The sequence below is a fragment of the Coturnix japonica genome, chromosome 17, assembly GCF_001577835.2.
Source record: "Coturnix japonica isolate 7356 chromosome 17, Coturnix japonica 2.1, whole genome shotgun sequence".
Taxonomy (NCBI): Eukaryota; Metazoa; Chordata; class Aves; order Galliformes; family Phasianidae; genus Coturnix; species Coturnix japonica.
Window position 1 is genome coordinate 6,342,646 of NC_029532.1, and position 25,654 is coordinate 6,368,299.

Below are 25,654 nucleotides of genomic sequence, written 5' to 3' on the forward strand. Positions count from 1 at the left end.
CAAAATCTCCATGTCTTTCTTGTACTGAGGGCTCCACACCTGGACACGGTACAACAGATGGGGCCTCACAAGAGCCGAGTAGAGAGGGACAATCACCTCCCTATCCCTGCTGACCACCCCTCTCCTGATGGAGCCCAGGATCCCATTTGCTTTCCGGGCTGCCAGAGCGCACTGCTGGCTCATGTTGAGTCTTTCATCCATCAGGACCCCCAAGAACTTCCTCAAGAAGCCGATAAACACCAGAATTGCCTGCAGTGAAACCCAGTGTGAAATGGAGGCGTTGGGACAGCACAGCAGGGCTGGATGAACGGTGATAAGTTGGCAGCCACCCCAGGCGGGATTCGAACCCGCAGCCATAGACAGAACAGCTGCCGGCCCGTCTGCCTTTAAAGAAACGCGGAAGGAAGAGGAAAGAGGAAAATCAAACAAGGCCCAGAGCGCGGCGCTCGGCCTGCGTGAGGCGTGACGTCATCACGCGCGCGACGTGACACGTCGGCGGCGGCGGCGGCGGCGGAACTGAGGCCGGATGTGCCAAGATGGCGGCGTTGGGGGGGACTGGGGCTGCGGCCGCGACGGGGGGCGGCGCTCGGTGCTGAGGGGCTCGGCCGGAGGCGGCTGCCAGGTACGGCGGGATCCTGTGCGGGAAGGGCCGTGTGGGGCGGGACGGCTGCGTGGTGAGCGCTAGGCCTTGGGTGCCGGCACCGGGCCCGGCAGCGCTCCGTGCCTCGTAAGGAGGCGGTGTTAGCCCCTAGGCCCGGCGATGTCTGGGGCCTGCTGATAATAGCAGGACAAGGGGAAACGGTTTTAAGTTAAAAGAGGGAAGATTTAGGTTGGATGTTAGGGGGAAGCTCTTCACTAGGAGAGTGGTTAGGCCCTGGAACAGGCTGCCCAGGGAGGTTGTGGATGCCCCGTCCTTGGAGGTGTTCAAGACCAGGTTGGACGGGGCCCTGGGCAACCTGATCTAGTAAAGGTGTATGTTTGGTGGCCCTGCCAGGCAGGGGGGTTGGAACTACATGATCCTTGAGGTCCCTTCCAACCCGGGTCATTCTGTGACTCTGTGATATGTCGGCTGCGTTACGGTGGCCGGCATTGGAACCACGATTAGTCCACGTTATGTCCCGTGGGGCCTGGAGGTGAGCGGGGCGGATCGTGGTGCAGGGCTGTCCTGGCTCGACGTGTCGTGGCTGCTTTACAGGAGGAGCGGGTGGGCCGGCACACACAGCTCAGGGTGACAGAACTTCTTCAAACGGAGAGAGCTCTTGTGGTTATTGTCTGTTTATCCCCTATATGAATTGTCAGGTGTCATATATCTGCTATACTGGAGTAGTAACTGGTTCTGGCTCGGTGTTGTGGCTGCCTGAAGATGCAGAGATCTGCTTGGTGGAGTAATTAACACTTATAGTTTTTATTACCACGAGTGAACCCCACTAAGCTTTGCCCTTCTGATTCCCAGAGGGTTCCTCTCCCAGCACAAATGTAGCTCCCACTTATGAGGCAGCAGGTAGGCAGCAATGAGCCTACCTTAAGGTAGAGCTAAGGTAGAATGTCTCCAGCTTGTGTGGATTGCTTGTATGCAACCTTTAGCATTGAAAAGAACAGAAAAACCTGTGGCCCAAATACTGGTCATAAAGGTGCTCAGTAACCTGCCTAGTCAGCACACTGATGTTTTAGAGCGGTTTATTTAGCACATCTACTTGGGAATGGGATGAAATTATTTCCCCCCAAGTTATTTCTTAGTATCAATAAAGCTTCACAGAGGAGTTTGAATTAGTGGCTGTAGAGATATCAGATGAATTTAATGCTGGCCTTGTCCAGAGAGCAGTTTGGGTCATTTTCTTTCATTTTGGTAATATTTTCTTGGCATATCTGGAAGCATCTTTTGCAGTTGTTGTTGCTGGTAATTAACATTTATCAATCTGGTTTGCATTATCCATTAATAAAATTATCCATTAATAAACCATCAGAAAGTGTAGAATTACCAAACTAGATGAGGCAGAGAGTTTGGTTATGTAGTTATTTAGAGATTTCTTAATAAGCATTTCTCTTTATATTGCATTGGAGGCACAGAGGGTCGGTATCTCTGAGCTGATATCTTCTGTTTGAACTAGACTGACACGGGCACGTTGGCTTTATTTGGACTTAATTCTTCAGATCTTGCACGCTTTTACTACTGTGTGCAGTCTGTTAATATTAACTTTTCTTCTGCAAGGAATCCGATGCCCTCGTGTTGAACCTCTGTAAAGCAGGGATAGGGATCTTGTTTTGGGGATTCTAAAGCTGAAAAAGAAAACTATATGCTGACTTCGATTAGCTAATTACTAGTGCAGGTTGTTATGACAGTGGGGAAAGTATTAGGGTTTTACGTGTGTGTACGTGTGGTAGGACAGGAAGGAGCAAAGCCCATGTCAGTAGTTTGGAGTTGGGTATCTGAGTTAAAAAGCCAGTTTGCTTTTGTGCTCAATTACTTCACTGATAGATCTTGGTATTAACAGATAAACTAAGCTTGAGATTTGAAGCAGTCAAATAGGTCAATGAGAAGCGATGGCGAGACCCTGTCTCTGCTGATACTGTTGTCCTTGGAAGAGAGGCCTGGATTGTACACTGGAATGTTGGGTTCTTTGGTGATGATTTGGAGAGGTGTTCCCTAGGGTAAGCTGTACAGATTTGATGTGGTCTGTACAAATCGTGCTGTCTGTACAGTAGGCTTTTTTCATAATGAGTTTTCAATATAAATCTTTATGGAATACACGTAGATAAGCAGCATTCACTCCACGTGTCTTTTTGTTAAGCCAGAAGGTTGTTTGTTTGCATTTAAACTTTTCTATTGCTCTTAAATTGATACAGACACGTGGCTTTTCAACACAAGTTCCTAACCAGCCATCCCTGGAGGTGCCAAGGCTGGGCTGGATGCAGCCCTGGGCTCCCTGATCTGCTGGGGAGCAGCCAGCTCATGGCAGGGGCTGGGTGGGCTTTAAGGTCCCTCTCCATCCATCCAAACCATTCTGTGACTCCGTGAGGTTCTTGCTGGCAGATCTGGAATACTTCTATACCTGTCCTTTCTGTCCTCCAGTGTAACTGTGATTCCGTGACACTGTGCCAAAGTCCTGCTGAGGTTTAAGTGAGAGCAGCAATTAATTAATAGGTGTGGGTGGGAGTTGATTGCATTTAATGTTTTGTAATGCAGTTCTGCTGTTATGCAGCAGCGTTTGTCAGTGTGAGAGAAGGTTCTGATGAAAGCAGTTTTCTTTCTCAAAATGAACACTACCACTGTCCTGATCAATATTTTATGTATTTAAACAAAAATGGAACACCTTCTGTTCAACTAAGTGACATCTGATGAGCTCTATGACTGCTTCTGGTGTGACCTATAAAAAGATCCATCCAGGCTGAGCAATAATGCAGCAGCGATTAAGACACATTGTCTCTAACAGTAGCATTTTCTCAGCGCCTTTTAATTACTTTCAGCATACCCTGGTGCTTGCAGGTGCTGTTGCATTCTGACTATTCATTTTGCCTTTAGAGTCTTTGGTGTTTCACTCAGCATTAAGCTTCATTAACATGGTACTTGGATTTAGAATTACAAAGCCGTGTGTGATTTTCTTACACATTCCAGTGAGCAGAGACCTCTCTTATTTTGTTTTGTTTCTAAGATAAAAGTTGCTGAAGTGTTACTCGTATTGCAACAAAGGAAAATGACTTGCCGTGTTTTTATCCTAACAGAGTGGAAGAAGGAATTTGTCTCCAGCGTTCCCTGCTAGCTTTTCATCTGGTATCTGACCCTGCTGGAAGGCCACCATGCAGCAGCCTCCGCAGACTGTTCCAGCAGGAGCAGCAGCTCCACCTCCTGCAGGCATTGCTCGCAACACGTACTGGAGGAACACGTCGCTCAGTAAACGAGCAAATGCAACAGCTGCCCCGGTGCAGCCTGTGACAGACCCTTTTGCCTTTGGCAGACAAACTCCACAGGGTTCCCCTTTAGATAACCCAACCAAGGGCAATGCATTGGTTATGCAAAGTTCCTCCCCAGCGGTGTTTCCGCAGCCAGCCGTAGTGCATGCTTTGCCGTCACACGCAGGGGACAATCCTCACGGACTGCATCCATCTCTGTCTGTATCTCAACCAGGAATAAACAGCAGTATGTTTTCTAATGTTCCAGTTCCTGCACCGTCCCCAGGATATGTTACAAATAGCACTACAGAAGTGCATCCAAATGCAGATCTCGGACTCCATGGGTCTGCAGTAGCATCGCATTATAATGCAGGAACAGCACTTGAAAATTCTTTCAGTGTGCATCCTGGAATGGTGTCTGTGTCAAACAATCCTGGAGGTAGACAAGATGTGAACAGAGATCCCAGCGATGTTCCTTCTGGACCCACTGCAACAGCACTCTTCCCTCCAGCTCCTCAGCAGCCCTTGTCTCAGTGGAGACCTGCTCAAGGTAACCTGCAGTCTCCAGTTCAAAACTTTGTGCCCTATCCTGAGCCACCTTCTCAGACTGACATTCATAACGTTTCCCAGTCTTCTGTTAGCACATCTCATCCTCCTCCGCAGACGAATTTACAGCATGGTCCTGTACATCAGGGGATTCCACAAAATGCTGTGCAAGCGCCTTTATCCGTTGGTTGTGAAAAGAATGGGAAAAATGGCTCTGCAAATAGCGGTCATCACATGAACAGCGTTCAGCCTGGAGATGTCTTTAGACAGAACACAGAAATGACGAATGCTTGGTTAAATCAACCTTACCAGGAGCAGTTTTACCCACAGCCACCGTTGCAGGATTCCAGTTCTGTCATTCCTACAGCTCAGGAAAATAACCTCCAGAAACAGTCTCCAGGTATGTCTGAAACATCAAACAGACCTGTTCCCACAGACCAAGACTCAGGAAGCCTTTCCATGTTTTTCAAAGGGGATGAGACAGAAAATGAAGAAATACTTTCGTCTGAAAAGAATTACGTGGTTGAGAAAACTGAGTTTGCTTGTCAACCACATTCATCACCCTTATATCACCAGCCAGTGCATCCTCAGCGGGTTCCAGCTAATGCTCTCTCTCAGGCACAGATTGGTACAGGTTCAGCCAACGAGGTGATACAAAAAGGAATGGATGCCCAGTATTTTCCTAAAATTCGGAGTCAGCAGGAGGCACAGGCTGCTAAGCAGTCCATGTTTGCCAGTGATGGCAAAGCAGGTGTGGGTGATGCGCCTTTGAATTGTGGGTCACAGTATGAAAATGTTGAGAACCTGGAGTGCATACAGAACCAAGAGGTGCTGCCAAGTGAGCCACGTAACATGAATGCTTCATCCCCTTCTGCTCATCCTGATCTGTACAGATATGGATCCTTACCAGGTCAGATGCTTCCAAAGAATGCTGTTTTGAGCCATGCTGAAGGAGGACCAAATTTGGAAGCACCTGATTCATTAGCTCATCCTGTACGACCAGATAGCGTGTCTTCAAACTATAGCAACATTAGCCATAGGAGCACTTCTAGCTCAGCAAGACCTCAAGAACAAATCGGTACGTTTATTCAGCAAGAAAGTGGGAAGCCCGATGAGGAATCTTCTGCTCGCTTCTTTAAACAGATAGACTCTTCTCCTTTGGGAGATGATTCAAGTGAGATAAATCCAAACAAGAGCTACCATGGTAACCTGTCCCAGCCTCCAACTCCAAGTCCTCCTAAGCCCACAGGAGTGTTTCAGACAAGTGCAAATAGTTCTTTTGAGCCCGTGAGGTCCCATGGAGTTGGTATAAAACCTGCAGAGATTGACCAAGCAAAAATGGTGGTTGAATTGAGGGAGAACCACCCAAACCAGAAGAACACCAAGAAGAATACAGCTATGCCTGCTGCATCACCAGGCAATCTTGAACAGCCACCGGATAATCTAGAAACTATTTTCATGCCTCAGGTATACCCTTTGCCTCTTGCAGTCACTGGTGAAGCTGGAAATATATTGCACTCTGGACCTGTTACAGAAAACATGCAATCGTTGTCTGAGAGAAGGTCCTCCACGAGAGCTCAGGGAGCAATTAAGAAGTGTGATAGCCCGGCAACAACTTTGTGGGCTCACAATGAGTTACCTAATTTTGGAGGAAATGTGCTTCTAGCTCCTGCTGCTCCTGCAGTTTATGTACCTGCCAAACAAACTGTGGAAGTCATTCAGCCACCAGAAGAAGGCCTGTCTAATCAGCAGCCAAACAAACCAGGGAGTATTGCTGTGCAGCCTTCCCAAGATGGAAATATATCATCTGAAAATCTTGAGAATCCTCCCAAAATGGGAGAAGAAGAGGCACTTCAGTCTCAGGCAAGTTCTGGTTATGCAAGTTTGTTGTCTTCTCCGCCTACAGAGTCTTTGCAAAATCAGCCTATCCTAATTGCTCAGCCTAATCAAAGTTATAACTTGGCTCAGCCAATTAATTTTCCTATTTCTCTATCTAATCAGCTAAGCAGCAATGAGAACAGTCAGCCAATGAAGGATTCCGGGGTTGGGGACAAGACTTCGGTTGGTCCCCAAACATCGCATGCTGGTGGAATCATCTCTGGGGAGAATGCGCTGTTGCCTGTGATGCAAGCTGGATCTCTGTTAGCTAATGCTCCTCCAAATAGCAATCTGTTAAAACATAATTTATTACAGAGCCCTGTTAATTCCTCTGATATTGCTTCTAATCAGCCTGCAAACTTGCTCATGAAAACACCATCAAATTTAGCTCCTGAAGGGCAAAAGAATGTTAATTTTGAAGGTTTTGTTCCTGAATTTGCTAGCAAGTCAGGGGCTAATTCATCCATCTCTCCTGGGATGAATCTTCCCAGTGGAAATCCAAGTGCGCTGCTTCCACCTGTTAATTCTGTAGTACAGACCAAAAATTCTGTAAGTCGTGCAAATAGCAAAGAAGAAGCTGCTGGAGTGCTTGATTTTACAGTGTCACGGACCCTGGAGAAAAACAGTGCAAGTAATTCTGTGCAGGTGCATAATCAGTTGCTTTCTGGTGGTCCAGTGTATCCTCAACAGCCAGTTGGAGGTGCTGGTCAAGTGGGTCCCGAGGTGCGTGACAAACAACATTTCTATCAACAGGTGACAAAAGATGTACAGCATCAGGCTGTGCCAGATAGAGCTGTACAGGGAGCATTGCCATCCCAGCCACAAATGCAGGCAGCTCAGATGCCAACATCTTCTGGGCAGTCCTCAGTTTCTTCAAACTACCAGACTGCAGCAGGGATGAAGGGCATGCAGGTGTCCCAGCAGTGTGAGAACCAGGAGCTGAGGAACCAAGAGACATGTCCAGCACAGCTGCCGAGCTCCGATAAGCAGCCGGGTTCTGGACAGCCATCGAGTGCTGTGGCTCCCACAGCTCCTACCACCACCAGTCAGCCAGTGCAGCCAAGTGCACAGCAAGACCTGCAGCGTCCTCCCCTGCCTCAGACTCCTCAGGATGCCTTTGGACCACATCAGAATTCTTACTACTACTACAGGCATCCTTACGATGCTTACCAGCCTCCATATCCACAACCTTATCCTGCTGCAGATCCCAGAGCAGCGGCTCATCTGTATTACCTGGTAAGTTTTCATTTTCCCCTTTCTCCCCACCTTGTTGTCAGTCGTTTTTATCTTTGAATTACAAGTTGTAATAGTTATACAGGGGTAAACATTCAGTATAGCATTTGTGTCAAGATTTGACTACAGGCAGATATTACTCTCATCTGCTGTTATCATCAGTTATTGGCAGTTTTGCAGCATGACCATCACAGTGGTTGAAGTAGTCTAGAAGTAACATTTCTTTCTTAAGTTTTGGTTATGAGTAGACTTGGATATGCCTTGCCATGAGGGATACCAACATCTATCCTATAGGCTATGGTCTGCATCTCTTTGGCTATCATGGTTGTGGTGTTTGTGGCACTTTGTTTGTGAAGGTTTGTTCTTGAGGTTGGGAAACCTCTTACCTTACATGTCAATCTCTTTTCTAGGAGGATAGCTATGGACAGTATGACCCACGGTACAGGTACTACGACAACAGCAGCACTGCGTATATGGAGCATGGGAATTACCGGTATTCTGAGCCTGAACGTCCCAGTTCCAGAGCCAGTCACTGCTCTGACAGGCCCTCTTCTAGGTAAGCAATTCCTAAATTGAATAAAGATCTGGTATGTTCTAAAGTAGTGAGTGTAATTATGCCTCAGCGTAAGCTGCAGTGAGGAAGTTCAAAAACTCATTGTGTGTTGCCATAGGAAAGTATGGTATCAAATGCCATGCCTGAAAAGGTACTGATAGGATTCCAGCAGTCTTTTGTGTCGCTAAAGCTCATTACTCCTTTCATTCAGCTCTTTAGCTGGTTATTAGCTTTCCTGCCAGGCAGAAAGTCACTGCAGCAGACTTGGTGCTGAAGTTACCTCCACACACTTGTGCTATGGAAGAGCAGTGTGTGTAGGTCATGGGTTTGTTAATCAATACAAGGATCTGTTTTTGCTTGCTAGCACTTAGAGTGGTTCTCTAGTTCTGTTCATAAAGGGCAGTTTGGCAAACCAGTGTGGGCTTTGCTCAAATGCTGTTTTTAAGAGGTTAAAATTGCAGATCAAAGCCTGTTACCTGTTAGCGTTGGTGTGATGTGACATGGTTGTAGGCTGTAGTATGGCACTGCAGGACAGCAGAGACAAAGAGTGGCCGTGTCACACAAAGGTGGTGCCTGAGACTTTGCTGCAGCATATCAGTGATGCATTGATTTCAGTCATTAATTGATGAAGCAGATTCTTAAGTTCTGTTTGGTGAGGTTAAGGGAATGGCATCTTTCTGAGGAGGGCTGAGCAGGTTGGTTGGGTGGATAAACCTGACCTGATAAGATCATAAGCCGTCTGCAAAGATGGTTGCTGTGTTAGCAAGCTTCCCACAGGTTTTTCTGGTGAGGACTTGTTTGGCCACTTGAGAGCTTGCACTGTGCTATGAATAGAGTGTTGTAGAAGAGAGTGAAAGTTCCTGTCATTGCACACTGTTTTCAGATCTCTTCTGTGTATGGATATAGATATGTGTATATATGTGGGGATACATAGGAGTCTTCGTGACTGTATACACATGAGTGTTTATATCCACATGTACATGATTTCATATACATGCATCTATACATGAATGTATATATGTGTATGTGTACAAACATACCTGTACACACCACAGTTCATTGTTATTATCTAACATTGCTCTACTGGCCTTGTTTCAAGAATTGTGGGATAGTGTCTCAGAAATGGCATACAGTAAAAGCTTTTAATGGCCACTTTTTCCATCAAAACTGGTGTGACTCTTAAGCAGGATTACTACAGTATTTGTAGTTGTATATTCAGGGATCTATTTTGTGGTTTTTGTCAGGTTCCTGTGCTTTTTGTCTTCATCTGCTCAACCAGTAGTTCTGTAGTTCTTTGTATCTACTGATGACTTCAGAAGAACTTGAAGGAGGAATAATGACTTTTCATGCCTCTGCACTTTCTTTCAGACAAGGATATCCTGAAGATTATTATGCAAAAGCTGGATGGGCTGATTACTATCAGGGCTATTACCAAGGCACATATGATTATGGAGGTAATGTGTCAATGTGAAGTTTATTTTTCTATAGAAGGAAGTTTGTGGAGTAAATGAGCTTGAAGATTGGAAGATTATTGTTTATTTGATTTTTTTTTCTGTCTTAAAAAGTCAATATCCTTTCCACAATCAGAGTATCTACATTTGTTAGAAGCGGATCTTTGGGCCTGTTTTAATTCTTAACACCATGCCATCATTCCTGTATGCAGGCAGTATTCTAGAGTACAATTTAGGTGAAGTGTGAACAGAAATTGACTCATGAATAGAAGTCGGTTCTGTCCATAACTACCTGGATGCTCGCAGGGCCCTTGTGGTGTTGATAGTCTGAAGGCAATTGCTTGTTATGGTGCCAGTGAGGAATATTACCAACATCTGTCCATGCACTGAGGCTCACTGAAGACTGCAAAGATTCTGTTCCTATTTGTTATTACCATGCTGTGATTAAGTTTGAAAGTCATTAGAAAACATCAGTCTGGTGGTAAGCACCCTTCCTCTCAAGAATGCCTTGCCAATAACCTAGCCAAGATAACCACGTTTTTCTGGTTCTGTGTTTCCAGGCTGCTGACCAAATCAGCACGTAATGAAAGAGAAGTCATAGGTAATGAGTTCCAGTATCTAAACTATTTCTTTTTATCTTCCAAAGATCCAAGTCTCTGGGAACGTTACTCATCAGCTTATGACCCCAGATACAGAGATCCTAGAAGTTATGACCAGAGGTATTTGTATGATGGTGAACACAACACTTACCAGAAGAGAGAAGCATATTCGTATGGCAGCAGGTCTGTCCATTCAGTTCTTTTGCTTTAACATAAATAAATCAGGAACAGCAGATGAGCTGTTATATCAGCCTCAAGGATTTAAGGCAAATATGGATTATTTTGTTTTTTTTCAGATAAGATAAGCATTCGTTGTTTTCCTAGAACAGCCTTGGAACATGATGTTGGTCTTGGTTTTGAGTGTTCTGGATGAAGTTCTTATAAGCAGCATTAGTTTGTTTACTGTAATAAAACCTGAATCTAGGAAGTAATCTAAAAGCCCTTCTGAAGTTAGGTCTGGTTTCCTTCTTGATAGGTATACAGTGGAGTCACTTTTCTCTGGGATATGGTAAGCTATGTTGATTTCTTTTTGTTCTTTAGACATGAGCGATATGAAGATCGTTGGAGATACGACCCTCGTTTTACTGGAAGCTTTGATGATGAAACAGAGCCTCACAGAGATCCTTATGGTGACGAGTTTGATAGGCGCAGTGTTCACAGTGAACATTCCGGTCGCAGCCTGCGGAGCTCCCACAGTGTACACAGTCATCGGAGCAGCTTCAGCTCTCGTTCACAACAAGTGAGTTGCAAAGGATTGCATCAGTGTTTAGCTCTTTCAGTTGGGTCTTTCCCTTAAGGGTGGGGATTCTGTAAGTTAAGGCTGTTCTGTGAGGTAGTTTTGAACTTAGAGTTTAGCACAGTTGTCAGGAGAACTTTAACCAAAATCAGTGCTCAGCTGTGCAAGTTGCCATGCATGAGTTTGCTCTTTGTGAGAACTTTGCCCTTGCAGTGCTTGGCTGTAATTGATAATGTCTGGCTTTGTGTTATGTCACTTCTCTCATTGCAAGCATGGGATCTGTTAAGAGTCTAACTCAGCATTGGTATCACACTATCCTGACTTAAAATCAAAACTAAATCTGTCTGATTGCTCATCTACTTATTCTATAAATACAAATACTGAAAAACAGAAGGAATATTCACATCACTGTTGTAGTAGAGTCTTCACTAGCAGAATGTGTGTTGTTGCATCATCTTGCAAGTTTTAGGTTGTTCTGTCTGAATTCCAGTTGTTTTAGTAGTACTGGAAGCAGTGTTGATGATCATCTAGGCATTAATCTTTAGGCCATTTAGATACACGTGATATTTAATCAGGTGAGATTTTCTATCAAAGATTTATAGCAGAAATGAACATGAATTCTGATCCATAGTTGTTGATACAGCAACACCTGAACCTGGAAGTAATGCCATAATGGTACTACTGACACAGACACGTAGATGTTCTGTGGTGAGTGAACTGTACACGTTAAATGTGAGCAGATCAAATAGTAGTAAAAACACTGAGGGAGGGGGAGCACTAACAGGTGCTATCTTCTATAGCCTGTTGCACCAGGTGATTTGCAGAGTAGTGTTATTGAATGAGGGGATGTAGTAAACCTGGTTTAAGAGCCATCTGAAGAACTGAAGTGGGTGGTGGGTGGGAGGGAATGCTCGCAGTATTGCCTGCTTTGTGTAACTTTGCTGCTAACAGCTACTAATCTGATCTATTTAGAGCCAGCTCTATAGAAGTAACCACGATTTAACAGCTAATGCATATGAAACTACTGCACAGGCAGTGTCACTGCACACAGATTACCCATATGCTGGATATGCTCCTAACTTCGATGGACAACAGCCTTTTACAGATTATGGCTACTCGACTGAAACTGGATGGTCAGCTGCAGATCAAGGTATTGGCACCACTGGGGAGGGAGGGAGGAGGGAAGGGACTGTGCTTATGAGGCTGCCTACTGGTGGTCATTTGTGCTTTTGTTTGTTTATAGCATGTGATACCATTTTCCTTTATTCACTGAGTCAGTTAACAGGAAAATACAGCTATCTGCTGCGTATGCACCCATGAACAAAACTGTTTTGTTTTTAGTATAAATAAGTGCAGTAGTGAGATGGTGGTTGTGGTTAAATCTTACTTGAATCTACGTATATATCTATATAAACAGATATATTTTTGAAACCCGTTGCTTGTGCTTCCAAGGGATGATTAAAATTGAAATGAAACTTCAGGTTTATATACAATATTTTTCTTTTCACCATATCCGGAAGAGGTTTTCCAGAGTAACCTGACATACATCATTAGCTCTTTGAAGGTATCAGACCTTTGTACAGAGATCTCACAGACACGTCTAAGGCAGCCAAGTGAAGCCCCTGTGTTGAAACAATAAGTGGATCTTAGAATTCCTTACTTTTGTTCTTTCTATGGAATATTCAGGGGGTCTTTAGAAATTTGATGGAGCCAATTAATTTATTTTAATGTTTGGTTAAATTGATTTTTTTAATTTAGTTGCAGGTCAGGTCAATTTTTCTTACTTCACGTTCTCTCTTCCCTTCAGTGCCCTTAAGGCCCTCAACGCCTGAGAAATTTTCAGTGCCTCATCTGTGTGCCAGGTTTGGTCCTGGGGGCTTCTTAATAAAAGTATTACCAAACCTGCCTTCAGAAGGACAGCCAGCCCTGGTTGAGATACACAGCATGGAGGTAACGTTTAACAGAACGGGGATGGAATATTGGCTCTTCTTTTGGAAGGGGGGAGGGATTGGGGAAGTTTGATCTGTAACTTCTCCTATTTTTTTTTTTTTTTTGCTTATGTCAGTGCATGTTATCGTTCTGTATTTATCTGTTGTGTTTGATCTGTAGCTGTAAGTGGTAACTTTTAACAAGTCTTATGGTCTGTGTTTGTGTTTTAGACTATGATGCAACATTCTCCAGAGCAAGAAGAGATGAGAGCTTTTCCTGGTCCTCTTGCTAAGTATGTCCTCATAGATTTCAAGAAACTCTCACTTTTTAGATTCCATTTCCTCATCTAACATTTTGTTGTCCTATAATTGTAAGGGCTCACAATTGTAGGGCTTAAATTAACTCAAAATAACTGTTGTTTTCACTTGGAAGAATGTAAGTTTGTTCCTCGCACTGGTCTCAACAGTGATCTGAATGTTTTACTTCTGTCTCATTTTCTTTCTCCAGAGATGACACCCATAAAGTGGATGTTATTAATTTTGCACAAAATAAAGCTACACAATGTTTTAAAAATGAAAATTTAATCGATAAAGAATCTGCAAGTCTGCTTTGGGACTTCATTGTACTGCTGTGCAGGCAGAATGGGGTATGTCTTACCTTGAATTTTTATCTACCCAAATATATTTTATGAACGAAGGTGTTATTTATATAAAAGACTGCAATGTGTACACAGTCACCTACTCTGGAATAGTTCATAGAATGATGGGAGCTGTTAAACTGCTCATTTGTGCTCAGAGGTTCTGAAAGACACTTGTTGAATTGATGAGCAAAACGAAGGCAGTGTTGAAATAACAGTTGTTGTTTGTTTGTTTCCACCCTGCTACACACAATAGACTGTTGTGGGAACAGACCTGGCTGAACTTCTGCTCCGAGATCATAAAACAGTATGGCTTCCTGGGAAATCCCCTAATGAAGCAAATTTAATTGATTTCACTAATGAGGCTTTGGAACAAGTAGAGGAGGAATCTGGTGAAGCCCAGCTCTCATTTCTCACTGATAGTCTTATAACCACAATTGACAGTCTGGAGAAAGAAACAGAGAGATTCAGAGAGTTGCTGCTTTATGGACGCAAGAAGGTGAGTGTTGATGCTGTAGTTCCAAATACCGTGTGAATGTTTTGTTTTTCAAGAAATCTGAAAGCTCTGAGCATCAGTGAAAACTCTTTTTGCTGCTTGCAGTGCATATAATAATTCATGATGCTGCAGTATATTGATGGAGAAATTGTGTTCTGTAGTTTATAAAATGAAGTTGTATTCTTAAGTTAGCATGTAATCTAATGAAACATTTCTTGGGTTGAAATACTACTGTGAAGTGATCACTGATTATGTGAGTTAAATATTAAGCTATCCCCAGGAAACTAATTTCTGTATTAACTTAGGATGCTCTGGAATCAGCCATGAAGCATGGCTTATGGGGTCATGCTCTGCTACTTGCCAGCAAGATGGACAATAGAACGCATGCAAGAGTTATGACCAGGTACATCTTTGTTTGTTGTTTGTTAGTATGGCATGGTTACCTGTTCTGACTACAAGAGATCTGGTGCTCCAGAAATCTTGATGTTAAAATCACAAGTTATCCATATCACCTTATGCAAGGTTGATGCTTTAGTTTTATCTGGGTATTCAGCTGAAGCCTGTAGTCTGCTGCATTCTCTTGTCTGAGGTCTTGAGGTAGTAAAATTAAATTGGAGAAGTTAATTCAAGGGATATTTGATCCCTGTCATCCATGGGCGTGGGATTGATGTATGTCACATTAGCAGATCCAAGTAATTAATGATGGTTTTCTCTTGGTTGTTATCCTCTGTGCAATAGCTTATTTAGTGTATTTTTGAACTGCACTTAGTTTTCTTAAACTAAGCAAGATTACCAGTGACTGAATGTTCAGTGTACTTTAATTCCTTACCCAACGTTTATTTCTTGTTTTTCTGTATCATGTCTCTCTAGATTCGCCAACAGTCTCCCAATTAATGACCCTCTGCAGACTGTTTATCAGCTCATGTCTGGAAGGATGCCAGCTGCGTCCACGGTAAGGTTCCAGTGTGAGCTGCAATTGAGTCTTAAAGAGATACTGCAATGAGCAGTATAGTTAATAACAGTAAACCTTCCATGTGCTTTCTTTAGGTCAGATACATTTTTAGTCCTTTCTAGGTTTTAACACTTAAATGTGCAGAGCTCCTGCCGCTGATTTCTCTAATTAATTCTTCTAATTTTAGTGCTGTGGAGATGAGAAATGGGGAGACTGGAGGCCACATCTAGCAATGGTGTTATCCAACTTGACTAATAATGTGGACTTGGAATCCAGGACCATTGCTACCATGGGAGACACTCTTGGTAAGTCTTTAGGAATTAAATGAGGATGACTGAAGGAAAAGTCTCTTGAAACAATTTGATTACTCAGCTTTTAAAAAATCTTTTAACAAACAATTGCTTTGTAAAATGTAAAGTGTGACAGTTCTGTATGGGCTTGTCTGTATTGTGAAGCTATTTGAATGCAAGGCTAAGCAATACGTGCCATCAAGACAGAATATTCTGAGTTCTATTGCTTATTTTTCTGCAGCTTCTAAAGGCCTGCTGGATGCTGCTCACTTTTGTTACCTTATGGCCCAAGTTGGTTTTGGAGTTTACACAAGGAAGACGACAAAGCTTGTCCTAATTGGATCAAATCACAGGTTTGGATTTCCCTTCTTAAAACATCACTTCTTTGATGCAAAACAGAAAGGTTAATAGATAAGAGAGAGTTGCATTGCGCCCCTCATCATCACTAGCAACAGCTGGCTTTGAGAACTGTCTGATGCCCTGTTGTAGTTGTTTGAGGACCTGAAGTTGCTTGTACTGTCTAATAGAACAATATTTCTGGCTTTATCTATAGTAGACAGATCTGAATCTATTGATAATGCTTATATTCCTAAAGCTGGGTAATATTTTTCTTCTCCCATTCCTCAATAGCTTGCCATTTTTGAAGTTTGCCACCAATGAAGCTATTCAAAGAACGGAAGCCTATGAATATGCACAGTCACTAGGAACTCAGCCTGGCTGCTTGCCTAATTTCCAGGTGAAGACCTGTTCATTCTGTCTTCTCAGATTTTTGTGATACGTTAATCTCTCATATGTGCTTCAACGTACAAAATATTTTCTATCTCTTGCAACATGAAATATTCATGAACAAGAGTGCAGGGCAGCTTTTTCCCCGTTTCATCAATCAGTATTCATTTTTCCATCTGATGCTTCCAGGAATGTTCTGACCACTTGGTTTATTTTGCCTGTGTTCTGTAGGTTTTCAAGTTCATCTATGCTTGCCGACTGGCTGAAATGGGACTTGCTGCTCAGGCTTTCCATTACTGTGAAGTGATTTCCAGGACTGTACTTAAAGATCCACAGTACTATTCACCTGTACTTATTGGCCAGCTGATCCAGGTAACATAGGGAAGAACTATTAGAATTAGTAGCTTTATATTGTATATTAGTAGCTTTATATTGTGAATTAGTAGCTTTATATTGTAGGGGGTAAGCTGTGGGTAAGGTTACCTTGTTTGGCTGGTTAACTTTATAGTGCTTCCTTTCTCTAGATGTCATCGCAGCTGCGCCTGTTTGATCCCCAGATAAAAGAGAAACCAGACCAGGAAACCTTTGTTGAACCTTCATGGTTAGTGAGGCTTCGACATGTGGATGGACAGATTAAGGTACAAAATGTACTTTCTAACATGAAATTTTCCCTTCTAAGGATTAAAGAAAACCAATTTTAAGTTATTTTGCTCATATTGATAAATACAAAAACTTCATGCTTGTGTGTGATGACATCGTGAAATATTATATTGTGAAATACAAGTATTATAACTTAAACCAAGAGGATTTAATATAGTTCAGTGCCTTAAGATTTAGTACCTTAAAAGGTAATTACATTACATAAAATAGACTTTTTTAGTGCTGTAATGTAAGGAAAATTGCAAAGTTTGTTAGATTGCAGTAACTCCTTCTGTTTGTTGGTTAGAAAAACAATGAAACAAACATAATTGCACAAAGAATTTTATTGTGGATTAGTATAGCTAAATTTAACATTTATTTATGTAGAGAGTTCCACCAGCAGTATGAGAATTGAGCTCATTAACTATGCTTCTTAAAAACAAAGACCTAAGTGTTTTGATTGAATTTGATTTACAAGTGGATGACAGCTGTTTTTTTGACTCAACAGTTAAGAGTGTAAACAGTATAGCTGTTGCTTTTAGGATTTCTTCTTCTATATGTTCCCCTTGGTTATGAACTCAACATCAGGTAGAACTAATAAGATCTTATTTTTCTGTGTGTCTGCAGGAGGGTGCAATAGCTTATAGCACAGACAGATCCACGCCACAACAGTACCCATGCAGCACACCAAGCTCTGAATTAGACCATACCAGTCAATATGATGGAGCAGGAGTTGGCCATGATGTGGGTCCAGGCCCTGAAAATGCATTGTTAGCATCCTTATTGCCCAATATGGCTCAACAGATGCAAAGCGTGCAGCTGATGCCTTCAGGTCAGTTCTTATGGCAAAGAATGAAATAGATATTTTGTGTTTCTAATATGAGGAGCTCCTTAAAAGCACTGTAGAAACAGTGAGACTTCACTTCTGCATTGTATGATGTTATTCACGCATTGAAAGGCTCTGTTTAGTTGTAATTCTTAACCTTTTTGTACCCCAGCTCCTCAAGCTATACTTGATGGGTCAGCTGCTGGGATTCCACCTAGTGACCAGGAAGCTGTCCAAAGTGTCCCTTTCTACCCTGTGGCTTCCCAGCCTATTGGTCCAGGACCTGGCTTTGCACCTCCAGGATTTTCAAGTCAGTATGGAGCTGAGCCATCACCATTGTATTTAGGGTCAATGCTACCACCAGGAGGGCCACCACAAGAATCTGAACCACGGGAAGAAGAGCAGACAAACCTGGAAACAGGTCTGGAATCTTTGTAAATTCCTTCCTTTGTTTCTAAGGGGAATAAAATATTTTAGGGTTTAATACAGAGCATCTCAATGTTTATCAAATAGTAAGAGGGGTCTTGGGTAATGAAGTTTAAAAAGATAATGTAAAGTTACAGAAACATCTGTGGGAAGGTTTAATATTCATCCTGATTGTTAGGCTTAACTTAAAAGGAAGGTCAGAATCAGATTGAGACGTGGTGCAGAAAATTGCCTGTTTTATGGAACTGCTGAGTGCAGTGCAGCCAGCTGTGCTGTTTGTAAGGTGCGTGACTGGAGCATCAGGGCTTCTGTCCTGGATATCAGCTTCTAGGATCTGGTTAATCTCTACACCCCTCCCCTAACTAACAGTCTAATTTTGCCTTTAAGGAATGCAGAGAATTGCCTCAGAGTCTCCTTCACGAAACTCCTTCCCTGAGCAGAGAGAGGAGGATTTCTACAGCAGAATGGCTAGAATGGTATTTTTATTTTATACATCTTTATTAAATGTCAGCTGCGTTGCACGTCTTTGCTAACACAGAATGTATTGGGGGTTTGGCTTGCACTTCAGCTAGAACTGAAGCTTAATTTTCTCCTTTGCTCTCCATCCCCTTCAGTGAAATATCAAGAACTGGTTTGTTCTTTTAGTAGGAGAGTTGCTATCTCTAAGGGTTGGAGGTGAGGAAGGTGGGGATGGAAGCACATCAGTCGCTGTCTGCTGCAGCAGTTCTGCATCTTGCCTCTTCTGAACTGATCATCTGCATAGCAGTGACCTGATTTAACTTTTCAATGGACTAGTTATATGGCAGTGGAATTATTGGGCCAGACTTCAGCTCTTTTTCTGTGCCTCCTGTTTGTCAGAAGGCATAGAAATATCCAAATAACCAGCTTAAATGCTTTGGGAATTTGTAATGAAAAGTGCATGCTGTGTCAGATACTTAGCTGCTTGCTTATTAAGCATGTCCTGGCTTTATATCTAACCAGGCACCAGAACGAAGATCCAGATCTGCATCTCAATCTTCAGCATATATGGTACGCCACAATTAGGGTGTTTGTTCTGCTGATTCTATAATCCTATGTGTATTTGCTTTTTACTGATGTATTTATAATTCTTCCTATTACTAACTTTTCCAAGTCAGAATTTGTGTAGCGAGATGGACTGTTCTGTTCACTCCAGCAGGAACAATTTTGTGCTTTCCTTTATATTTATAATATAGGGCTATGGACAAAGATCCCGGACAACATCAGAGTCCTCTGCTCATTCTGTGGGACGAGAGAGATCTAACTCTGCAGCAAAACAGCCACCTCCTTCTCCACCTGTTCCTGTAGGGAAAGAGACTAAGAAAGAAGTGAAAAAAGAGCCAGCATCTAGAAAGGTAAACTTGATAAGGAAGAGGTAGTAAAGGCAGGCTCTTGGAATTTGTGGTCAGTCTCAGGCACTGATTCCAGAGCACCTGAATAAACTGCCAGATGGTGCTTTTTGTCTTGGCTGTTGCAACCTCTAGATGTTATCATATGCCCATGGTGTAGTTTGTGCTACCACTGCCTGCCTTTACAAGCCCTTCAGCATTGCACTACTAGCTGCTTGTTTTCATTGGGAGTGAATTCAAAGCAACTTCCCTTTATTTATAAACAATTAAAACCCTTTTCCTTCATCCAACCCCTACCACCACTGTAGATTCACTTCTATGTTCTCAGTATTTATTTTCTCCATCTCATAACAATCTATGAGTTGTTCCTTTTTCCCTGCTTTCTCAGGTTGCTATTTACAAGCATTAGTTTTCCTCTGTGGCTTATCACCTCTGAATTCCTTCTCCCCTGCAACTGGTTTAGCTGAGGACATCTTTCCTTTCTTTGTTTTCTTTTTTTTTTAAGTTAGAGTTGAAGTCCCAAACAGAAAGTGAATTACTGCATGAAGTTTTCTTTTCAATTCCCTGTAAAGGCAGCATTGAGAGAACTATCTGAATAGGTGTATTTATATTTTAGACTGGTGCAAACTGGTTTCGCTGGCTGATGGGAAAAGGAAAGAACGAAGCTCACCTTCCAGATGACAAGAACAAATCAGTAAGGCCTTTAAATCACAAAGCTTTTGTGAATTTGAGTTTGTTCAAAATGGCTTCCTGGGTGTCAGGTGACACTTGTTTTATAAAGTAAAGAATTAAAACCATGTTTATTCCAGCTTTGTTTGAAGGCCTGATCTTTGATTTCCTTGTAGATTGTTTGGGATGAAAAGAAGCAGCGCTGGGTTAACTTGGATGAACCGGAAGAAGAGGTAAAAACCTGAACTGTTTAATTCTCCATGCTGACAACTGGCTTACAATGTTCCTTAACGTGTCATTGGGTTTTATGAGCTGCATTTTACTGAATTTGGGTTAAAACGTGCAACATTTTGAAGCTAATAAACAGGTTATGCAGAATGTGCGGTCTACATACTTAGAAAACCATTTGTATCCTCAGATGCTTGTGTGGATCCAGTAATGACAACTGAGTTTAGGAGGGAGTTTATAATACATTTAGTCTATGATGTAGTTGAGCTTTTTTCTTGTTGTTCTCCCTGCAGAGTAAGCCTCCGCCACCACCTCCAACAGCATTTCCCAAAGCTCCTCAGGCTGCTCCATCTGGGCCTGGAGGCCCACCTAGTGCCCCTGTCAACATGTTCTCTAGAAGAGCAGGTAATAGACTGCGTTACTGGTTGAAGTATGGAAAACTTCAAGCTTTGTATTGCATAAAATATTAAGACAAAACTCTTGTTCCCAAACACCTGCAGAAAAGATAGCTGGCACCTCAGTGATATCATGGAGCTCTGGCTCTTGCTGGCTTCTCTTGTGCCTTCTGCCTTACCATTGCTATCACAATAACATTGTGACTTGGATGTTGTTTGTATCCCTGCAGTATTATTTGCTGACTCTGAAAGACAATTTAACCAGCAGGCAATTGAAAACAGACACAGGGCTGAGTAACAAAGGCTTATTTCTGTTATTTCTGGATTTCTCTATTTTAGCAGGAAGCAGAGCCCGTTATGTTGATGTTCTGAATCCAGGTGGAACCAAGTCAAGTGGTGCTGTTCCTGCACCATCAGACCTATTTGCACCACTGGCACCAATGCCAATTCCTGCAAATGTATTTGTTCCAAACGCAGGTATGTTGTGAGCAGATAAACTTCCAATGAGGTCTTCTTCAAGTCACTTTTGCCAGTGTGTATTAAGTAGCCTCTGAATGTTTAAAAGAGAAATTGGAGTTAGTGGGGTTGAACAAAGTAGGGTTTTCTGTGCCCTTTTTAACCTTTTTAGAGCCATCATAATAGGAAAATCTGAGTTGTATAGTGTTCCTCTTTTGCTAAACATAGTGCTTTCATTACTTGTTTATGATCTTTCTACTTTCACTACACACTGTGTTGCACCAAGGCTATCTCTGTGAACTGTGTGCGTCTCCTGCTTGCAGACTTGTAACAGAACTGAGGCATCTAAAAATACTGATGCTACCCTCTTTAAATTACCTCTTTTTCTCTGGTAAATGATTGGTATTGTAGAAATTCAATTGTGCTTTTGACCCTGCTGCTCATTCTATGAAGTCAAACACCCTGAGCTGGTATGTTTGGTTAAATCTCATTCACTTTATAGTTCCAGGGGACCCTCAGCCAGTGGAAGGGAGTGGTGCAGGAGAGCACACACCAGCTGCAAACCAAACCAACACAGATCCTTCTGCAGCTGTTGATCAGGAGGTGAGTTTAGATTGAATTGCATATACAGGATATTCTAATGTTGTGTAAATAACTCATGATTCCCAATAGAAGCTTCATAGCTTCACAATAAATAAAACATGTTGTTGTTATACACAAACATTTGCTACGTTTACTTAAGGAGTTGGAGAAGGGAAGTGGAAGTGAAAACAGGTAGGGAGTACATGAAGACTTCCATCTCCTAACTTGGCAGAGCTGCAAGTTTCATGTATGCAGTATGTGTCAGGCGATGGACCAGGAATGCAGGAATAGCCACATACTGTGTGTTCCATCTGACTCAATGGATCACAATGCTGCTTTGTCTCAATGGGATTAATATAGTAAAAATGTGAAGTAAGATAGTGATCAGCTAGGGGAATAAAGATTAACAAATAGTCCGTTGTTTTTCTTTAGTATTTAAACCCTGCAGTCCTTCCACCTGGATCTGGGCTTCCTGTTTCCAACCCTGACAGCTTCCAACCAGGCGAGGTAAGACTTCATTCGGAGTAATTAGCTACTGACTTGTGTATGTCAACAGTTCTTTTGTGGTGGTCTTAGGAGGGCCATCTAAAGCAGCAGTTGAATACTAGATAATCTCATGTAGGTTCTATTTTCCTATGAAAGGTTGGACCTGAAGATGCTGGTCTCTTCCAACCTGGGCTGTTGTATAATTAAATGATTGATTCAGTGGCTGGTGACCAGCCAAGGTAGAATCATACGACTGCCTCCAAAAGACTCTTTAAGCCCATAGGAGAGGTTCAGCCTCAGTGTTTTTCTGTACCATGATCTATTTGTCCTATATGAGTAAACTTCTAAATACCTTTTCAGGGTGCAATATCAAGAGCACTTTGAGGATCTCTTCTTGCCTCCGTGCATGCATATAATTTCACTAATATTAAATGTGAGACACAGAGATGAGGATAGATTGCTGTGTGCAAAGGCAGAGTAACCTTACCTTTATCCCTACTAAATGTTTCCTATAACTGTATCATTTTGTGCTTCGAGAAATCCATTCGATTTAAACTAACTTTTGGTTTAACCTTCGGCAGAGTGAGATTTTAGTGATTAAATAGAACAACTGAAAGCTTGGGGCAGTGACGTGCATGACGACTTTTTTTATTGGTGTTTTTTTTTGTATTTGTGTGTTCTTGCTGTTTTGTAGCTTTCGCGCTCTAGTTCAATGAGTTCATTATCACGTGAAGTAAGCCAGCATTTTAATCAGGTACATGTGGCTGGCCGTTCTCATTTATGTTAACATATTTACTTTTCCCCTCTTTATTTTGCGTTTGCTCACATACTAATGCTACTTCAAGCCATTTTTCCCCTCTCATCTCGCTGAAATAACATTAAAGGTGACTAATGATGGCAGTGTTCCTTTTAACACTGTTTCGTGTTAATGAGAATGCACGTAACCTGGGCATGCTTGTTCATTCCTAAGAGAATCACTTCATGTTTATCAGCTCTTTCCTGGGATACCAGAGTAGTCAATCAGTTAATAACAACAAAACACCACCTCCCTAAATGACCCATGCAAGCAAATCCTTGTCATTCTGTTAGTGCTTGTCTCAAGTTGATAATAACACCATTCCTTTTTCATCTACTAAAGCCCCTGCAGGAATTAAATGAATGCTTCATCTCTGCTGTATGTTTCAGTGCTGTGGGCTCACTGTAAAAGGAATGACACAAATTCTTTCTGATACTTCTTCGTAGAGCAAAACTTGATATAGAACGTTCATTTTGGGGCAGGTCTGAGGTCTATTAACAAAAGCAGGAGGTCCTAACACAGTGAAGTTGCACTGGTGTCTTGTTTTGGTTTTGCATGCCGTGGATTCTCAGAGCTATTTACAGTTTATGCATGTGACATTGTTTTGCCTATTCCTACATTAAGCAAACAATATTAAAGATACGCAAGCTGTCCCAGCACTTATTGCAGTTGTTACAATATGCTGCTCCGTTCACATTGTTGGCATTATTACTGTGAATATTTTCTCTCTGTGAGCAAACCAACTATGGGAGGCAGTGAAGCTCTGTGCTTTTCTAACTTCAGTGTCATCTCCTTTCCAGCCTGCCCCTGTCCCGCCTTCAGGGGAGCCAGCAGCAGGAACAGTTCAGTTCTACAACCCTTCTCAGTTTGCACAAGTGAGTAAAGGCCTTCTTGTTACTTCATACTGTTGAACAAAGCCATTGACTTGTTACTCCATAGAGTTTAAACAAGTAAGTGCTGCTTGAGCTGAACCTTCCTGTTTTTCAGTGACCTCAGTCTGCATCTGCCTTTAATAAGTAACTTGGTGTGGCCTTAAATATCTGTACAAAATCCATCTTCTCTTCGATAGTTGTTCTTTTTTGTACTGTTTAATCTGGGCTGCTGCATGTAGGATGTGTGCACAGACCAGTCTAGCGCCCTTAAACTAACAATTCTGGGATCAAAACTTTACTGATAACATCCGCATTTTGTCTCCGCTATGGCCTATTTTACACAGCATTGTTTTTATTCACATCATCTTTTTTCAGTCTCCTGCAGTCACTGGAAGTTCAAGGCCAGGAAGGATTGGGCAGAGAAAGTACCCGACGCTGAAGTAGCAGGTGATGGCTTCGTTTGGAGTTCTCATTCACCTCCTGGATATATGAAGAACTGTTCAGTCTTACAGCACGTGGTATCAGATCTGGCTGCAGGTGACATGACAGTAATTGAATGATGGATGGTTTGGTTTTTTTATGGGTCTCCCTGCTTGCACCTCATCTCCATAAATCATTACCAACTGTGGAATATATGTAACTCTTCCTTTTAAAGATCTGGCTAGAAATAGCTTCGCTGTGATAAAGAATAGACACGAGGGAAGAAATAGTTGTTGTCTGTTACAAAAACCATTCATAAATTGCAATGGCAGTTTATTCCTTCAAATGATTTTAACCCTTTTAGTGGGACTTTTGGAGACATAGTTTCAGGGATTCTTTAATTTCTGAAGGATGCTCCCCTCCCCATGGGGAGAAAACACGTCCACGTTGTACCATGACACTCTGTGGCCTTAAGAGGACCATGCACAATTGTAATGCTTACAAAACAGGTTTATCAGTGTATGAAATTTGAGTTGTTCATCTGGGAAATGCCTCATGTGCTGGGGGGGGTGGGAGGGGAAGGGGGGCCACAGCTCATCCAAATAAATCGACCTATATTGAATGAAAACTGTGACTGTAATCTAATCCTAATTTGATTTGGAATCTTATCTCGTATGTATGTAGTTTGTGGTTTTAGACTACTTGTAAAGCAAATTGTATAGTCTGAAAGAAGCTCTGTGTATAATAGCTGACGCTGTACTATTTGATGAGTGAGTGTTATGAAGTGCAATACGGTTACTTTGCTTTCTCTCGAGCTTCTGGCGCTGAATGGTTGAGGTGGTAACAGCTGGCGAGTTTGGTTTCTCTTCCTCTTCAAGGCCAGAATCAGCATAGAACTGTTCTTGACTTTCCATTACTAAGATAACCAAGGTCTTATGTAGCTTACAGCCGAGTTGTACTAAATGTAGGTGGATCAGACCTCTACAGCTGGACTTTAAAATGGTTAGGTTCAATGTAGGAAACCTCGCAACCTATGATATGCAACTTTCCACATCGACTGAAGAATCCGAATCATCCGCAAAAGAGAGAGAAATAAACTTTAAATATTTATTAAATCCTTAGGCCATATTTTATTTAGAATTTACCACCGAAAATCGGTTTTTTTGATTGTTTATTTTTTATTATTATTTACTTGAATTTCTGCCCAGGAATAGAAGCGATGTGATTGTGGAACTGCCTGTGTTTGGTCCCTGGTTGGTTTTTTTCCTGTACATGAGATCTCAATAGCCTTACATCTGTTCCAAAGGGGTTATGGAAAACGCTGGTGGGGTGGAACTGTGCAAAAAACCTGGTCTGGGCACAGCGTGATGACTTTTCCTATGGCTGAAGCTCCCTCTAGCTTTCTCCTTTCAGTAGAGACTGCCAGCCATCTTAATTCAAGCAGGCTTCCTTTGAGCTGGGAGCTGCTATCTTTCCTAAGTGTAAGATTTGACACTGTAAATTCTTTAAAATAAAGATATTTTGCGCTCTGGAGCACTTTCACATTTTCGCTCCTCCCTGTGGTTCTTCCTTTTAGTC

General features: G+C 42.3%; 1 protein-coding gene across 7 annotated transcripts; it reads left to right on the top strand.

Moving 5' to 3' along the window:
• The first annotated feature begins 491 nt into the window (after positions 1–491).
• Positions 492–25,618, top strand: SEC16A (SEC16 homolog A, endoplasmic reticulum export factor). Of its 7 annotated transcripts, XM_015878856.1 has the most exons (33): positions 493–622; positions 3,721–6,297; positions 7,066–7,548; positions 7,956–8,101; positions 9,467–9,552; positions 10,196–10,331; positions 10,689–10,887; positions 11,857–12,034; positions 12,692–12,834; positions 13,044–13,105; positions 13,321–13,459; positions 13,707–13,949; positions 14,252–14,349; positions 14,817–14,898; positions 15,086–15,203; positions 15,430–15,541; positions 15,819–15,924; positions 16,146–16,286; positions 16,439–16,552; positions 17,181–17,385; positions 17,552–17,800; positions 18,193–18,281; positions 18,787–18,834; positions 19,020–19,178; positions 19,789–19,866; positions 20,018–20,074; positions 20,363–20,474; positions 20,804–20,941; positions 21,423–21,523; positions 21,935–22,009; positions 22,683–22,742; positions 23,585–23,659; positions 24,032–25,618. In XM_015878856.1, the coding sequence occupies exons 2-33, from the start codon at positions 3,796–3,798 to the stop codon at positions 24,098–24,100; spliced, it is 6,603 nt and encodes a 2,200-aa protein (XP_015734342.1). In that variant the 5' UTR covers positions 493–622; positions 3,721–3,795; the 3' UTR covers positions 24,101–25,618. The 7 variants fall into 7 exon arrangements, with proteins under 7 accessions (XP_015734335.1, XP_015734337.1, XP_015734340.1 ...); XM_015878849.2 differs by having other exon boundaries at positions 492–622; positions 3,721–7,548; XM_015878851.2 differs by having other exon boundaries at positions 492–622; positions 3,721–7,548; positions 20,807–20,941.
• The last annotated feature ends 36 nt before the right edge of the window (positions 25,619–25,654 follow it).

What these genes read in the sequence shown, in the direction of transcription:
- SEC16A (XM_015878849.2), top strand. Translation starts at nt 3,796, where the DNA reads ATGCAGCAGCCTCCGCAGACTGTTCCAGCAGGAGCAGCAGCTCCACCT. An exon ending in ATGGTCAGCTGCAGATCAAG is followed by an intron (nt 12,035 to 12,691) that starts GTATTGGCACCA and finishes TCTTCCCTTCAG; the next exon opens with TGCCCTTAAGGCCCTCAACG. An exon ending in CTAATTGGATCAAATCACAG is followed by an intron (nt 15,542 to 15,818) that starts GTTTGGATTTCC and finishes ATTCCTCAATAG; the next exon opens with CTTGCCATTTTTGAAGTTTG.